The following is a 17,544-nucleotide window of genomic DNA, read 5'->3' as shown; positions in this document are numbered from 1 at the left end:
CACATATATACACTATGGCCCCATCAGGCCTCCTGTTTTTTTCAGGTCACGGCAAGATGGGCTATGCTGCGGCCCCGCCGGGCTTCCTCTTTCTTCAGGCTGCAGCCCCTCAGGCACTTTAATGCCTTATTTAAAATGGCCTTCCACTGAAAGATTTTCCTCTTAACTGGCTTCCAATAGATTGGTTATTATGGGTTTTCTGTATTGTATATAAAACTTCATTATTACAATGATGAATTATGAATTTCCTTTGCTCTGTTTTTGTTATTGACTTTAAATTATGTATGTTTTAATATGTAAACCACTTCGGGCATTCCTTAGTAGAGTGTGGTATATAAGCTTTAAAAAAAAAAATAAATCTGGCTGCCAGGTCCTTGTTGGAGAGGGGACAGCATCACATCGCACATCCACGGTGCCCCTTTCAGGAGACTGAACCCTTGTGCTGTGGCGTGGTTGGCACAGCCTAGTAGGCAAACCTACTAGACCCACGCTGACAGCTGGTAAATGCACCCCAGGCTGGGTCAGAACTGGAGCTTCACCTGTACCAGCCCCTGTTCCCTGCAGGTTAAGCCCTTGGGTTCCAGGGGCAGGCAGGGCTTAGGTGACATTCCCACAGGGCAAACAGAAATAGAGAGCACGAAGGAAGCTGGGGTCAGGGGAGGCAGCAGTCCAGCAATCTCCGGGTTCAGGCCGAGGGTCAGGGCAGTTGGCAAGCAAAGCATAGTCCAGGTCCGTAGCCAATGGTCAGTGGCAGGCGAGAGACTAGACCAAGTCCAAAACATAGGTCAGCAGAGGGTGGCAGACAAGACAGTGGTCCAGGTCCGAAGCAAAGATCAGAACCAAGCTGAGACAAGGTGGTTAGCAAGGCAAAGTAAGGCACACAGGGCAGGGTGAGGCCGGACGGGACAAGGCAGGAAGCAGGAACACTATGAGGCAATATGGACTGCACGGCAAGGCAGGAGACCCATCGCTGAGGCATCGAGAGAAGTGCCGCAGGGGTTTAAATACCCTGCCAGCTGACGTCATCCTGCGGCGCCACATGAAAGCTTTCCCACTGTGAATGTTTCTTAGGCCGGCACGGCTAGAGGTGGGGCAGGCAGAGAAAGGACAGCTGGCGTCCTTGTGTGTTGGGGCTCGGCGGCATGTGGAATGAGTGCGCCTGGGTCTTTGGGCCTTCCCCGCAGCCAGCCAAATGTTACAGTCCCCTCACCCGTGGCATCCTGTGCGACCACACGGTCGAACAACTGAAAAGCCGGCTATGGAGTTTATATTAGAAATGCAATAACCTCTAATGCTGTTTAACTTCCCTGGCATACAACAAAGCCCTTCACCTTTAACAAGCTTTACTTCCCACTTCTTGGTCTCTTTCCCAGTGCGAGTCCCTCTTGTAAGACTTAGACGCGTAAAAGTTTATGAAAAGTGAATGAATGCTACAGTAGCTAAGACTGAAGTACTGATGACTGGTGCTACTGATCATGCATTTCAAACAGCGTAATTCAACCATTTTCTGGGTTATACTATTAAAAGTCCAATATTTGCACATTTGCTTTCTAGACCCTGCCTCTATGATTCTATAGAATAATTTATGTTTTATCTGCTGGGCAACACAAGAGACTTTGTATTTATTGTCTCTTGGCAATGTACAATGTTCACCATGGCTAGCAACTTCAAGCCAAGCTTGATAAGCACAGAAAGAAAATAAACAATAAAGATGAGGATATAACATTATCCCTCTACATGCAGCATAATTCACTCTCAGTTTTATCACTTGGAAGGAATACAGTCCTTTAGGATGCTCAGTTGTTTCCACAAAAATCTTAAGGGGATCAAGTTTCCAGCTTGTATAACATGAGCTGTCTTGAGTTTAACAGAACACGGATCTAAGAGCACAGTTAAGGCAGAAATAGAACATTTGACAGTAATTCTGATGTCTGGTTCTTCATCCGATCTTCCCATCTTATGAGCCATATTAAGCATAAACTTCTAGTGTAAGAAAACCAGGGTGCACATTCCAAGCTGCCCCAAACTCTTCTGTCCAGCCTTGACTGGCCGTGTCAACACCTCTCTGGCTCTGCCATACCTAGGCCACTGAGACATGTGCTAGTGTCAAAGGTTTCGGGCATGAAATTGAGCTGCCGCCTTTTCCGAACTGTGGCCACCTGACTGACCAAACATCAGGGCAATTCAAAGGAATAGCCTGGGTTATTCAATGCAAATCACACCGGGGCAAATTTAAATGATACATACAGTACACCAGCTACGAGGATCAGAAAAGGTTTAAAGAAGTATCAGGCTTACTGCTACTCGCCTGTTTTGGCTGCTTATCCAGAGAAAGAAGGGATGCTTTATACAGAAGAGGTGAGGAGGGCAATCCGCAAGAATACTGTTTTGGTTTTTTTTCTTGTGACCTAACTCGGAAAAGAAAAATTAAATTCCGGTACTTACTGCCATCGTAGTTGAGGGTAGCAAATTTGGCCTGCTTCTCAGCACAGCCCGCACTGTTGCACACTCTCATCTGTAGCTCATACCACAAGGCTTCCTGGAGGTCATACAAGGTGTAGGACTTGGACAGGGATGTGCGCTGGGCAGTGGTCCACAGGCTGGTCCCGAAGGGCCTGTACTCCAGCGTAAAGGAAGTGATGGGGCAGCCTCCATCATTCCAACCGATCAGGTTCAACCTCACCCGAGTGGTGTTAATACTGGCAAAGAGTTCGTGCTCCTTTGAGAACTGGGGCTCTGAGAAAGGAAAACACATTGTACTCCACATGAAATATCCTTAATAACCTACTAAACACAAAGACTTTACTGGCAGTAACAACCCAAATAAAAATAAATGACACCCAGTTTTCGGCCCACCCATCCCGGCTGAGATGAATGCACCGGGTCTTCTTCATGGCAGACCCTACAACAACAGGTATTCCGTATCTGATTACGGGGCTCAGACAGAGTGAGGATGAGCAGAAGGAAGTCTCAGAAAGGGTTACTTATACTACAGCTCCTGGTAGCACTGTGCATTGCTTGACAAAAAAGAAAGAAAGAAAACATTACAGAGGTTCTGTGGCTCCCTGTGCCAAGCTGTTCTCTGACCTGCCAGAGTAACCGCGGGAGCACAGGGAGTGCAGGCACCATGACAAACTCCGAGAGGGGCCTCAAGATGGTCCCTGGGAGACCGGAGAATACGACTACTGGAGGAATTTTCTGGCTCTGCATAAGAGCAGAATTTGTGCAGCATTCATGCTCCTTGCAGAAGTTTATTTTTTTCATGCAGAACATAAGCCTTGAGGTGCCCGTTCCCTCTCCCACCGCTGTCCCTGTAAATACCCAGCTTACAGCATTTCCAAAAGCTCTTCCAAGTGGCATGGCCAAACTCAGGTCTGGCAGACTTAAGCTTTGACCCCTGGTGTCACCCACTCGCCCCACAGGCACTTGCTTTCTGGAGCCAGAGCCTTCTGTGGCCTCACACTAAGTTGTCGCCTCACCCCAGGCAAGCCAAACAGGTTGATCCAGTTCTGGTTTTGTCTCGTGGCATGCATGGAATTATAGTTCTAACTTTTCTAAGAAAATGAGGCTTATAAATTCAGGCATGCACTGGAGCAAAACCAGGCCTGGATCAGCCTGACTGGTCGATCAGGGGTGAGGTGGCAAACCCTAATCGAAGGGGCCTTTACCAGCAGCAATGCCACAGCTGACCAACAGCTTCTGCTTAGAAGTGACTTGTTTCTTCAGGCTTCCCACTCTGGCCTCCCTCTTCCACTGTGTGTCCCCTGCTCCCCAGCCTGTACCTTTATAATAAAGGAGAAACCAACAGGAGTGTGGATAATCAGGGTGAGGGGACAGGGGAAGGTGGAAATGCCTCCAAATGAACAGGTTCCCTTCAGCAACCCAGTCTGTAACCACCACCCTCCAGTTTGAAAGTGGAGGAAGGTCAGCGCAACACTATCAGAGCAGACCTAGGTTTAGAGGGCCTGACTGCTGCAGGCTTTTGTTGATTGAAAAGGCGCTGTCAGACAATGGTGAAGATTAAAGGCAAGGAACGGCTTTGAGGAAGAGGGAGCGAGAATGGTGGGAGTCGGGCTGAATTTTGCAGAATTAGAGAAAAAAAAAAAAAAGGATTGGGAGCAATTTTCAAACTGCTCGCCTGGGGCAAATTTCATGTAAAGAGTGGGAAGGGGAAATTTTCAAAACAGATATTCTACCCAGGTGTGGTGACCCCTTGTGATATCACCACGAGATGGTCCTGGCCTAGGACACGGGGGTTAGGAATTAGGAGAGGAATGTTCCATTTCAATATGACATCTTCTGCACGATTGCTGGAATGGATAGGCAGAGAGAGACTGCTGTGACATTGCGAGTTACAGTCTGAAGGAGTAGGAGGTATTCTGTTTCTGTCGTTTCCCCCTCAATTTAAACACTAAATCAAGTTCTTTACTCACTATTTCTCTCTTCTTTGTCCCCACCCCCTCCGCAGCTTTAAAATTCTGTGCTGACTTGATCCAAGGAAACTTTTCCTGGATACTAAGTGGGACCTACGCACAATGTTTTCCGCAGAATGTACTCGGATAAAATTAGCATTGCTATTTTTCCGACCAGACCTATGCATGTGATTTTGGTCATCAACAAACCTTTTCCATTGGAAACAATTTAATAGAACTAGGGGTCATGATCTGAAACTCCAGGGAGGAAGACTTAGAACCAATGTCAGGAAATATTTCTTCACGGAGAGGGTGGTGGATGCCTGGAATGCCCTTCCGGAGGAAGTGGTGAAGACTAAAACCATGAAGGATTTCAAAGGGGCATGGGATAAACAGTGTGTATACCTAAAGGCTAGAGGATGGGAATAAATAAAAAAGCTTGGGGGTAACCTGCACGGAGTGACAGTTACTACCCTTAACAGAAACGTGGGGGTAAGCCTGCACGGAGCAGCAGTTACTACCTTGGGAAGCTTGCTGGGCAGACTGGATGGACCATTTTGATCTTTTTCTGCCGTCATTACTATGAATGCTCAGTATGCACGCTCATTGGCTGAAGTTTAACTCCGTCCTCAGAATGCCTCCATTGATGCTCCTATTTGTTTGGATGTGGCAAAATTTCCAAAATTGAAATGTTAGGCACCCAAACAACTTTGAATATCAACCTCTTGGTAATTGCGTTGTCCCACCCCAGTTTCCAAAAGGAAACAAGTTAGTTGCTCTATATTGACATCATTGTCAACATGATAAACCAGTCCAGGGCAAGAAACTAAGACATGATCAACCATGTGATAGCTTGAGCCATTAGAACATGAGGCTTCCCCTTTCAAATGTTTCTCCACACATCTGTACTGAAAAACCTTTCTTGCCTTGTCTGTGTTGGTGTCATTTTATCTTTCATGGAGCTCTCATTACATAACACATTTATCAGAAACTATTTATTGGAGCTCATTGAAAGGACAACTTTCAAAGCTATGACGTGGCTAAATGCATTACATGCATAATCCGGCTGTCTGAAAAACTGCTCTCCTTCAATGCAGTTAAAAGTTTTAGCCGCATTATGAGTTGTTTTCAGGAGCATATTTAGGCCAGGGGAGGACAACAATGCCCATCGAGTGAATTTTCAAATCTACGCCTGTTATTTTCCACGTCAAACGGTTCTGCAGAAAAAAAAGCAGGTGCAAATGTCTGCTGGGATAATGTTCCATAAATCATATTTATGTCTGTAAGTCCACTTTGAAAACTGGTGTAACTTCCGAGCAGAGAGGATAATTGTCAAACAACGACAAGCAGTGGCATATATGTGCACGTGGCCACATGCAGCTTTGAGCATAGTATTTTACAACCGAGTATCACATACAGTACATGTGTATTATAAAATCCATGTATCTTTACCCCGCAACATACGAGCAGAAGTATGCTTACGCATGAATACGTGCAATGCATTGAAAGCGAGTATTTCAATGAATTGAAAGTATAGACTTTTCCAACCTATTTTAAAAATATATGCACGTATATTTTACGTGTGAAAAGAAAGTGGTATTTACTCTTGTAAATCTGGATTGATGCACGGAAGTTGGCATATTTTAAAAAGTGCATGTAATTGAAATTACCAGTTTTACCAGTTCCTCCACCAGTTCGCTGAAACCATTCCAGTTCTTCAGCCTGAAAGCACCACAGTTCACCAAGACTTCCCAACCAACCAACAGTGCACAATAAACATGTTTAATATCACTTACCCAAGACAATTAGCATGGGTAAAATTACACAAGTTGGCAAATCTATATGTATGTCTTTTAAAATAGCAATTTACATGAATAAATGTTGGTCCTGCTCCAGAACACCCTCTTTTTATGTGTGTATACGTGCTTGCAAAAGCAAAAATACACGTGCATGTTTGATGTTTATGAAATAGCATGCACGAGAGTAGATGCTACTTATGCAAGTATATGCTCATTTTTACATGCTTAATTCTTTTAAAATTCACCCCATATTTGCTAAATAATTTGGGCCAGATTTTGTAATCTACGCGTGTGCGTAGATATGTGCACGTAACCCGGCGCGCAAAAATCTACGCCCGATTTTATAACATGTGCGCGCAGCCACGCACATGTTATAAAATCCGGGGTTGGCGCGTGCAAGGGGGTGCATACTTGTGCACCTTGCGCGCGCCGAGCCCTAGGGGAGCCCTGATGGCTTTCCCCGTTGCCTCTGAGGCCGCTCCGAAATCGGAGCGGCCTCAGAGGGAACCTTTCTTCCGCCCCCCCCCCCCCTTCCCCCTAATTAACCCACCCCTCCAGCCCTATCTAAATCCCCCCTACCTTTGTTTCTTTATTTACGCCTGCCTTTGGCAGGCGTAGGTCGCACAAGCCCCTGGCACGACCGCTGTGCTGGAGGCCTCAGTCCCGCCCCCGCCCTGCCCAATCCCCACCCATTTTTTCAAGCCCCGGGACATACGCACGTCCCGGGGCTTGCGTGCGTCGCCGAGCCTATGAAAATTAGGCTCGGCGCACGCAGCAGGGTTTTAAAAGGGTTACGCGCCTATATTACGCGCGTAACCCTTTTAAAATATGCCCCTTTATGCGTAATGTTAAAGAATTACCACCTAAATGGCAGACAGGAACACGGAGGTTAAGGGCAATATTGCTTCTGGACATCACTGGACCAAAAGCTTCCCCCAGGCCATTTTTTATGAAAAGATTCCAAAGGTCAACAATTTCATCTTATTTGCACCAGTGCATTAGAACACTAACCTCCCAGAAGACAATCATTTTTTCTTTACAGAAGTACATGATTTTAGATGACCCAACTGTGTTACTACCCTAAAGCTTCATAGAAAATGATTGTGTTCATGAGTGGAATATATTTCACGTTCCCGGTCAAGTTTACCTTTCCAGTTTGCTGTTTAGAATATTTTCACAGAAAAAAACATACAGCACCACTTCTGTGGCATCGCAGCAAACATTGGGCCAAAATCAACAGTGGCTCAGAGGCTTCCAAAAACATTCCTGGTACTCACTAGTGTCTATGGGAGACACAATTACGGTAAGATTGGATAATATAGATGGTGGCCATATACTAGTAGGGTACAGAATAGAAGACCCCACCAATACCTTTGCCAAGGGTTTTAGCTTCTATAATTTCACTGATGCGTCCTGGTCCCACTCCGTTCTGGGCTGTCAACGTGAACTTGTACCAAGTGCCGCATTTCAAGTTCTCCAGGCGGTAAGAGCGCTCGCTGGGGCTGATAGGAAAACTACCCCACTGCTCACTGTTGTCCTCGGAGTACTGAAGGATGTATCCTGCAAGGAAAGGAAAAGGTGGTAACCAGGGACGGCCCTTTCTCAGAAGACAATGCAGTCACACCAGCTGCTCTGGCTCCGACTGGCATGGAGAAAAAGCCATGCCACAGTCCCATGAACATCAGCGCTTAGTGCCTGCGGGAGAAAGAAGACCAGTGATGGAGTAAGACCTGTGACGGTACAAGTGCTCTTTTTCTGCCAATGTTTTGTATTTATGTAAAACTGTGTTTCATTTCCTATGGATTGAACTTTTCCTTGAAATGTTCAGTCAAAATGCAAGCAAATAAAGGTCAGCATTGGCCAGTACTGGTAACTTTGCTGTTTTGACAGATGTGTTTTCTTTTACATTTTTCTCCCAGGATATCTGATATTTTTTCACAAATCAAAGATAGCTGCCAGGTGCCTTGAGCAACCCCAGGCTGGCCCAAGAGCAGGCCCGCTCTCTAGCCCCATAAGCGCCTGCTTACCTCGGATTGAGCTTCCCCCATTGTCTCCCGGTATCCAGGACAGAGTGATGGAAGACGATGTGGTTCTGGAGACAGTCAGTCGTGGCTGGTCTGGTGGAACTAAATTAGAAGCAGTTAGAAACCATTAAACTGAGGGTCCCCTCCAGAGCCTTATCTATTCTAGTGCTAGATTTATACAGCTCTTCTCCAGAGATCCACATGTATTAAAGGGAAGCGGGTTCTGAGCTGTCAATTAGGTTTAACAAGGTATCATCGTCATTTTGTGCACCTAGAGGACAATTCTGAAAACCATTCACCCAAATAAACAGGCCTGTCTGAAAACTGCTCTCCTCAGCCTGGCTGTAAGTACCTGCAGCCTTTCATAGCATGCATGCTTTTAGCCAGGATAAAAAGGTGTTCCCGTTACAATGCACACTGATTAGTGTGTAAGTGCTGCATGCTTTCATTTTTACTGGTAGGGGTACCTATGTCTGTCTTATGTCTGGAAATATAAATAAAATATATATTTTGTAAAAAGCGATTCCATGGGGGGGAGGGGAAGAGGTGCGATTAGGCCAGTGAAGGCAAACAGTGTGTGTAGATAGAATTTCACGAATTGTACATGTGCTGGTTTATCCCCACTCAGCCGCTTGCCCATATGCCAGGTGCACCGTATGTGTGTTCTTTGTACGCGTGTACATTATGCTCGTTAATAAACCAGCCAGAAAGACTCTCTAAAAATTAACCAGAAAGTACGCATGTTGAAAGGGCAAAGGAGGTGACCCATTTGAAAATGCTCTGCTGCCCCAAACCCGTAGTGCTGTATGGGTCGTATTTCAGCATATATTTCCTCAATGTATACCCATTATTATCCTCTCCCCTTCTGAAAACCATTCTCATGGCTCTGCTGAACTTTCAGTTCTTACAAGCATTCATTTACCAAGCAAGTGATTTCCAATGCAGAAAATAAAACGAAATATGAATGCAAATCGGATCTGTCAAGATGTCTGTTGAGATGACGTATCCTTTCTAGGGCTGAGTTCCAGACAGAATGCAAGACAGGAAATGTAATTTTGTTGCTTGACTGTACCCTTTGCACGTGACCATATGGTTCATGTGGTTGGGTTCATTCACGGCAGAGGAACTTAACAGAAAACCTTCCTGAAAAAGCTTGTGCTGGCATGGGGAGAGGCCTGTGCAGCAGGTGGACCCTGTTCTCGGCTAGGCCTTTTCTCCGATTAAGCGGAGCTCCCAGACATTCCCCCTCTGTTTCATGAGGCCACTGGCCACTCAGAAGATTACCCACACCCAAGCTCAAGATGAGTTACATTTCAGATGCAGGAGATATCTCCCTGACCAGAGAGGGCTTACAATCTAGATTTACTAAGCCCTGATAAGGTGTATTGCAAGTTAAAAAGCATGTAACACATGCTAAATGCTGCTTACATAGAAACATAGAAACATAGAAATGACGGCAGAAGAAGACCAAATGGCCCATCCAGTCTGCCCAGCAAGCTTCCCTCATTTCTTCTCCCATACTTATCTGTTTCTCTTAGCTCTTGGTTCTAATTCCCTTCCACCCCCGCCATTAATGTAGAGAGCGGTGGAGGAGCTGCATCCAAGTGAAATATCTAGCTTGATTAGTTAGAGGTAGTAGGAGTAGTAACCGCCGCAATAAGCAAGCTACACCCATGCTTATTTGTTTTTACCCAGATTATGTTATACAGCCCTTATTGGTTATCATGCTATATAACAAAAGTTTTCATCCCCTATGGAAATAAGCTCCTTTATATGCATAAAATTGCCTGATTCATGCAAAGTAGCTTATGCAATCGCAAACCTATGTGAAAAAAGTCAGCCCTGTCATTTTATCACGTTTGAAGGAGCTGCGGGTATTTTCCTGAGGGAGCATCGGGATGCTAATGCGAGTCCCCGATGCTCCCTTAGGAAAATTAAAGGATCAGTGGCCCAAAAAATGGCCCTCCCCTAAATAAGAAAAATCAACCCGGGGGTCAATAGTAACCCCCACCACCTACTGAGGGGGGAAAGAAAAAACGAGTCCAAGTGCGCAGCGAAGATCTTCTCCCTTTCCCATCCCCAAGCCCCCCCTTCCAAATCCTGGTGTCTAGGATTTCCCCCAACCACCACCCAACAAAATGGACCTGGTGGTCGGGGGAGACAGGTGGAAACCCCCCATTCCTACCCCTTAGCCCCCCAGTATCTCAAAATGTTATCTTTCCTAGTCACCTGAAGGCCTGTAGCCCCGGGCGCGGTCAACGCCATTTTTGAAAATGGCACCGGCAGGCCTTAACAGGGGCAAGGTTCAGGGAATTAGACAAAGCCCCCCCCTCCCCCCATGATATTTGGCCCCTCCTGCAATAAATTATTGCAGCTTAATAAAGCTTCCTCTAAGTTCATACCTGGGGCAATGGAGGGCAAAGTGACTTTGTCAAAGGTCATACGAAGCATCTGTGGGAGAAGCAGGATTTGAACCCCAACTTCCCAGCTTTTTATCTTGCTATTCTAACCACTATGCCAACCCTCTACAACACTGTTTGTTTTCTTGAAACCCCTTCTGAGCTGTAGAATGAGCAGCGTTGGGTTCTGCAATCTGATGGGTACATCCGTCACCTCTCTAGGCCTTGTCCTGGGCAGAGAACATGCCTGTGCTGCAGACAGTAGTAGCCCGTACGGTACTTTTCATTGGGCATGGTATAGTATGTGCCAACTAATTCAGCATGAGCATTACCTGCTGCCACTCCTTGTGACTTTGGGCAAGTCACTTCACCTTCCATTGCCTCAGGATAGGGAAGTACCTACAGTACCTGAATAGCGGAATATAAATCAAATAAATAAATAAAATGCATACCCACCACAGCTCTGATTCTAGGTAGGTTTACAGTCCAGCCTGATCCTCTAGGTTAGTTTTCCCTGTTCCTTCAACTGAGGACCTTGATTCACTGGGTTCAAAATTATGCCATCTAACTATTAATTTAGGGAGACATTCTGGCAAACTTGAGTTGGGGCAAACTAGACCTTCATAAGAGAGGTCCCTGGATCAGGATGCGGCCTGGGGATCTTTATGGAGTGGGAAGGACTACCTAACGTGGACCTGTTTGTGCCTTTCTCATTCAAAGAATCAGTGGTCAGGCCCATCCTGAAGAAACCTGGCACCGACCTCAAAAACGTCAGTCATTATCACCCAGTTTCCAACCTTCCTTTCCTGTCTAAGTTAGTGAAAAAAGATGTCTATATTCAGCTATGAGACTTTCTGGAAGAAGTCCTCTTCACCCCTATCAATCTGGCTTTAGGAAAAGACATGAGATGGAATCCATCCTAGGTAGATCAACTAGGTAGTGTTTTGGGGAGGTTAGTTGTTTTAAATTTTTGTTTTTAAATGTTAGACTTTTTTTTATTGTGGGTGGGAAGGGGGGGAAGTAATTTCTTGATGAGCTGGGTTGGATACGATAGATAGAGGATTGTGGTATTGTTTTTACTGTACACCCCTCTGGATAACCCTAAAGTGGTATAGTGGTACACCCCTCTGGATAACCCTAAAGTGGTATAGAAAAAAATTAAAATAAATTGTAGCCTTAACCAACAGTATCCATGTACATGCTGATCAAGATAGCAATACCTTCCTTGTTCTACTAGATTTGTTGGTCACATTCAACACTGTTGACCACCTGCTCCTGTTACAGCACTTGGAAGCCATTGATACTGAGGGATTAGATCTCAAATGGTTCATGGCTGACAGATCCTAGTCAGTCTCTTGAGCCAATAAATCATCTGCCTTGAGGAAGCTCACCTGTGAAGTTCCTCAAGGCTTAGTGCCTTCAATATCAAATGCAATCTATTTGGTGATGATATCCAACTATGCATAAAAACAGGACTTACCAAGCCCAGCCATTTCAAACCCAAAAAAATGTCTGGCTTGACAAATATAAACTAAAGCTTAAACCTACCATGGCCAAACTCCTATGGTTAAGCCTCAAAGAACATTCTCTATCAATTTTACCCTCTTTATATGGAATTCCCTTACAACCCAGAAATTCAGTTTGCAGTCTGAGGGTTCCTAAGATAGTTTTGATGTGTCTTTGATAAGCCTGGATGTTCTTCGTCTGCTGCCACTAAGTTGCTCCACTCAAATAAAGGTCCAGAACCACTGGCGAGTTTGCCATTCAGTTTCAAACCCAGGCTTCTGAATTACACTGGAACGAGGAGAGCCTTACAGCTGTCCTTTGGCAAGGATTGATAGAGTGCATCAAGGATGAGCTTGCAGGCCAAGAAGTTCCCATGGGTTTCGAAGAGCTCATTGCCCTGTGTATAAGAATAGATATTCGATTTCAGGAACACTCCAGAGAGGAGGACATCTATCGACTCCATATGAAGTTGGCTTCCAAGTTCCAACGTCAAATAGTAGTGCCTTCTAAGGATCCAGCTCCGGCCTCAACTCCCGAAGAGCCCATGCAATTTGGGAAAGCCAAGCTAACTAATGAAGAAAAATAGAGGTGGCAACATCTCAATCTATGTTTATACTGCACGGGTCAAGGGCATTACGGCACACCGCCCTAAGAAGGTGGGAAATTTCCAGCCTAGGGTTGGTTGGAGAAGAACTTCTAAGCTATTCTCTAGTCTTTCCTCAGTTATTAATTCCTGCCACCCTCATGTTTAATGGTTCAGAAATTAACATGGAGGCTTTTTTGGATTCCAGAGCCAGGGATAATTTTATCGAGGAAGCCCTAAGTATGGCAATATTAAGTCCCAGTGGTGGCTCTACAAGTAAAAATCTCTTCAGTTTCTGGAGTCTCTCCCAGGCCACTTAACCACAACTACCGCATCGATGACAGATCGGAGCTCGCACAGGAACAAATCACTCTCTTTGTTCTCCCTAAAGCTGTGAATTCCATTATCCTCGGTCTGTCCTGGCTGATGAAGCACAACCCCACCAGTGACGGGCAGATACTGGAAATAGCTCGATGGGGATCCTCTTGCATACAAGAATGCCTATCTCAGGTTATGCCACTCTTGTCTGCCACACGGACTAAGGTATCCTGGGCTTCCTCTGCAATACACTGAGTTCTCAGATGTATTCAGTAAGAAACATGCTGAAACACTGCATCCCCACATGTCCTTTGATGCCCCATCGATTTGCTTCCAGAGAAGACACCTCCCCCCAAGGTAGGGTCTATCTGCTGTCCATCCAGAAACATAAGCCATGACGGATTACATCAAGAAGAATCTGGAACAGGGGTTTATTAAACTATTATTTCCAGTGGGGGCAGGTTTTTCCTTTTTTGGGGGGAAGACAGATGAGTCTCTCCAGCCCCGTATTGACTAGCAAGGTCTTAACATCATCATATAATAGTAAATGGAATGTACTCTGAAGAAAGAATGGTAAGTGAAGTGCCACAGGGATCGGTTTTGGGACCGATTCTGTTCAATATCTTTGTGAGCAACATTGTGGAAGGGATAGAAGGAAAAGTTTGTCTATTTGCCGATGATACTAAGATCTGCAACAGAGTGGACATGCATGAAGGAGTAGAGAAAATGAAAACTGATTTAAGAAAGCTTGAAGACTAGTTGAAGATTTGCTAGCTGGAATTCAATACCAATAAGTGCATTCATGCATCTCGGGTGTAGTAATCCAAAGAGCTGTATGTAATGGGCAGTGAACGACTAATGTGCATGGATTGGGAGAAGGACTTTAGAATGATATAGTCTGGTGATCTGAAAGTGGAGAAGCAATGTGTCAAGGCAATAGCTAAAGCCAGAATGCTGGGCTGCACAGAGAGAAGAATAACTAGTAAGAAAAAGGTGGCAGTGATGCCCTTGTACAGGCCTCACTTGGAGTACTACGTTCACTACTGGTGCCCATATCTCAAAATGGATAAAGACAGAATGGAGATGATGCAAAGAAGAGCGACCAAAATAATGTGGGGTCAGCATTGGAAAACCTATGAGGAGAGGATAAAGAAGGTACAGGAGAGATATGATACAGACCTTCAGATACCTAAAAGGTTTTAATGATGCACATTCATCAAACCTTTTCCGTTGGAAAGAAATCAGTAGAACTAGGGGTCACAAAATGAAACTCTAGGGAGGATGCCTCAGAACTAACATCAGGAAATATTTCTTCATGGAGAAGATGGTGAATGCCTGAAATGCCCTTCTGGAGGAGGTGGTGAAGATGAAGACAGTGAAAGAATTCAAAGGGGCATGGAATAAACACTGTGGATCCCTAAAGGCTAGAGTATGGAAATGAAGAAACGAGTGCATGGGGGTAATTAGCTGGTGCAATGGTTACTACCCTTTACCATTAAGCCTTGATACTGTTGATGCAACTCTATTATTGCTCTTTGCTTCAATAGCAGGGGGAAAAGAGAAACTGAACTCAGACAGCAACCGAGGGCCCCGACTTTTATGGTCTGGGAAAAAAATAAGCATGGGGGTAACTTGCTGATACGGATTTTGCTACCCTAAACCAATAAGCCTGATACTTTTGATGCAACTCTATTATTGATCTCTGCTTCCACAGCAAGATGTAAAGGACAACTGGATTCAAACAGCAACCGACAAGGGTCCTGGACTTTTATGGTTTGGGAAACTGATAAGCATGGGGGTAACCTGATGGCATGGAAGATACTACCATAAGCTTGTTGGACAGACTGATGGATCGTTTGGTCCTTTTTTGCAGTCATTTTTATGCTTCTGTGTTAAAAATGTGCTCCTCAGTTAACCAGAAGGTTCCATATTCTCTTTCCCCATAAGCCCAAGCCACAGGGCTTGGGGACGGGGCTTAGAAAATGTTATACTATCATGACTGGCCAACCGAGGAGCCAACCCACAGCAGATTTCACTCACCTTGATGCTAACTCTGTCTTGCAGTAGGGATGCTACCATGCCTCCTCCTCCCCCCAGGGCACTCAGACACATGTGCTAAAGGTTAAAAAGCCTGTGTGATGCCCAGTGATGAGATCACACACTGGCTCTATTTAAACATCCCTGTGACTGCAGCCTGACACTTCAGCAACAGGTTCTCCTACTTTGCTGTAGTATGTGCTGCTTTGTTCCTGCCTTGCCTTATTCCTGCCTAGCTTTTTACCAGCTTGCTCTGCCTTGCCTCATTCCAGCCTGTCTTCACCTTGCTGTGCCCTTGCCTTATCCTGGTCCGCTCCCACTCTTCTTCAGACTAACCCTCGTTAATTGACTCTGCCTGGATCCTGATGCCACCTGATGTCCGTCTGCCCCGACCATTTCCCGAAACTGATGATGCTTGTTATCTGCCTGCCCTGACCTTGGCCTGTTATTCACTACCTCTGTCTGGTATCCATGGGATCCTCGCCTAAGTCCTGCCAGGCTCCAAATCTAAGGGTTCAACCTACGGTGGAGGAGGTTGGTATAGGTGAAGCCCAGACCTGGTCCCAGTTCTGGTGAGTCTGCTTAATGACGGTGAGGGCCCAACTTACACCCCATGACAGTAGCACCTTTCCTGTGTTTTAGAAGGACAAATTTGAACTTATTCTGATAAGTAGCAGCACTTATCTGACTATATTCCGATTTATACAGCTAAGTAGCAGCAGGTCTATATAGCCGGATAAGACTGAAAAGCACTATTTGCCCATCTAAGTAGCACTTTTTGGACTTATCCAGCTATGTGTTACTATGTAGTCTGATAAATCGACATTTATTCGGATAAGTCAGAATATGCATGATTCATGGTTTTTACATACATGAGCATTTGTGTGCATATATGTACTCATATTTTATAATCTTTCCACGCTGGTTATAAAATACAGTTGTGACCTTGTGTGTGCCCATATATACACATAAATGGGCATATGGGAGCAGTTTTGAAAGTTATCCTCTTAGGGGCCAATGCAATAAAGTGCGCTCAGCCTAGCTCACAGGTTTAGGCACGGTTGCGCATGCGTTTTAGATTTGCTAGACTAGCACCCGATGCAATAAGGAGATTGGCGCGTCCAAACAACCGCATAGCCAATAGCGTTCATCACATGTAAATTCCATGTAGATGAAGCTATTACTCCCCAATGCAGAAACTCGTTGGGCACCCAACGCAACCTTTTTAACGTGGCAAATTTAACTCCAGCTGCACAGCTGACATTAAACCAATCCGTGAGTCAAGGGCTCAGGAGAAATTAAAAGAAAAATAGGAACCTCACAGGACACTATTCTTAAATACCTACTGCTTGCAGTGTTTAAGAATAAAGGTATAATGTAACGGCTTGATGAAAAAAAAAATTCTGGATGCATAATCTACATGCACAATAAACGCGCTCCAGGCCGATTTTGCTCCAATACCAATAATACCCTCACCCTTCCAAATAATGTCAATCTCATTCTTTCTGACTCAGTTAGAGACTTAGGGGTAACCACTGACTGTCAGCTAAATTTTAAAAAGCATATTACTACTAAATTAAGGGAAGGTTGCTATAAACTGTTGGTTCTCAGAAGACTAAAACCCCTGCTTGACATCAATGACTCTCGATCAGTGCTACAAGCTCTGATCTTCTCATCTCTAGATTACTGTAATTCTCTCCTCTTGGGCCTCCCACAAACATCTTTACCTCCCTTACAAGTTCTCCAGAACTCTGCGGCGAGAGTACTAACAAACTGTAAGAAGCGTGGATCATATCACACCCATCTTGATGAACTTACATTGGCTTCCAAAGCCCAAAGAATACATTATAAAACATGTTGTATTCTATATAAGGCTATCTATGGGCAAGAAACAGATTGGCTGAACTTTCCAATTCGTTTACATACCCCACACAGGACATTGCGATCAGCCAACAAAGGCCTTCTTCAAATTCCTTCAGTAAATACAGCCCACCTCACATTAGTTCGTGAGAGGATCATCTCCATTGCAGGTCCCAGTGTTTGGAATACAATGCCTGCTGAATTGAGACTCGAAAGAGAGTTTAAAAATTTAAAAAAGCCTTAAAGACCTGGATGTTTGAAAAAGCTTACTCAGACAACCTTGAGAAAGGATAACAACATTCAGGCCGATACAGTACAGTGCGCTCCGGCGGAGCACACTGTTAACCCGCGTCCAATCGCGGGTTGATGGCATGTTGATGGCCCTATTAGGTATTCCCGCGTGATTCAGTAAGTAAAATGTGCAGCCAAGGCGCACATTTTACATTAAGAAATTAGCGCCTACCCAAAGGTAGGCATTAATTTCTGCCGGCGCCGGGGAAGTGCATAGAAAAGCAGTAAAAACTGCTTTTCTGTGCACCCTCTGACTTAATATCATGGCGATATTAAGTCGGAGGTCCAGAAAGTTAAAAAAAAGTAAAAAGAAAA

At 45.0% G+C, this 17,544-nt stretch overlaps 1 protein-coding gene across 2 annotated transcripts in view; it reads right to left on the bottom strand.

Moving 5' to 3' along the window:
• DSCAM (DS cell adhesion molecule) overlaps positions 1–17,544 on the bottom strand; it is a 569,269-nt gene that overhangs the window by 88,394 nt on the left and 463,331 nt on the right. For both annotated transcript variants that reach the window (XM_029579019.1, XM_029579020.1), the window contains 3 exons: positions 8,239–8,337; positions 7,583–7,771; positions 2,446–2,736 (listed from right to left, as the gene is read on the bottom strand). In XM_029579019.1, the coding sequence (XP_029434879.1) occupies positions 2,446–2,736; positions 7,583–7,771; positions 8,239–8,337 (579 nt within the window). The remainder of the gene's footprint in view (positions 1–2,445; positions 2,737–7,582; positions 7,772–8,238; positions 8,338–17,544) is intronic.

The sequence above is a fragment of the Rhinatrema bivittatum genome, chromosome 15, assembly GCF_901001135.1.
Source record: "Rhinatrema bivittatum chromosome 15, aRhiBiv1.1, whole genome shotgun sequence".
In the NCBI taxonomy this organism is placed as follows: Eukaryota; Metazoa; Chordata; class Amphibia; order Gymnophiona; family Rhinatrematidae; genus Rhinatrema; species Rhinatrema bivittatum.
This window is presented reverse-complemented; position numbering and strand designations above follow the sequence as displayed.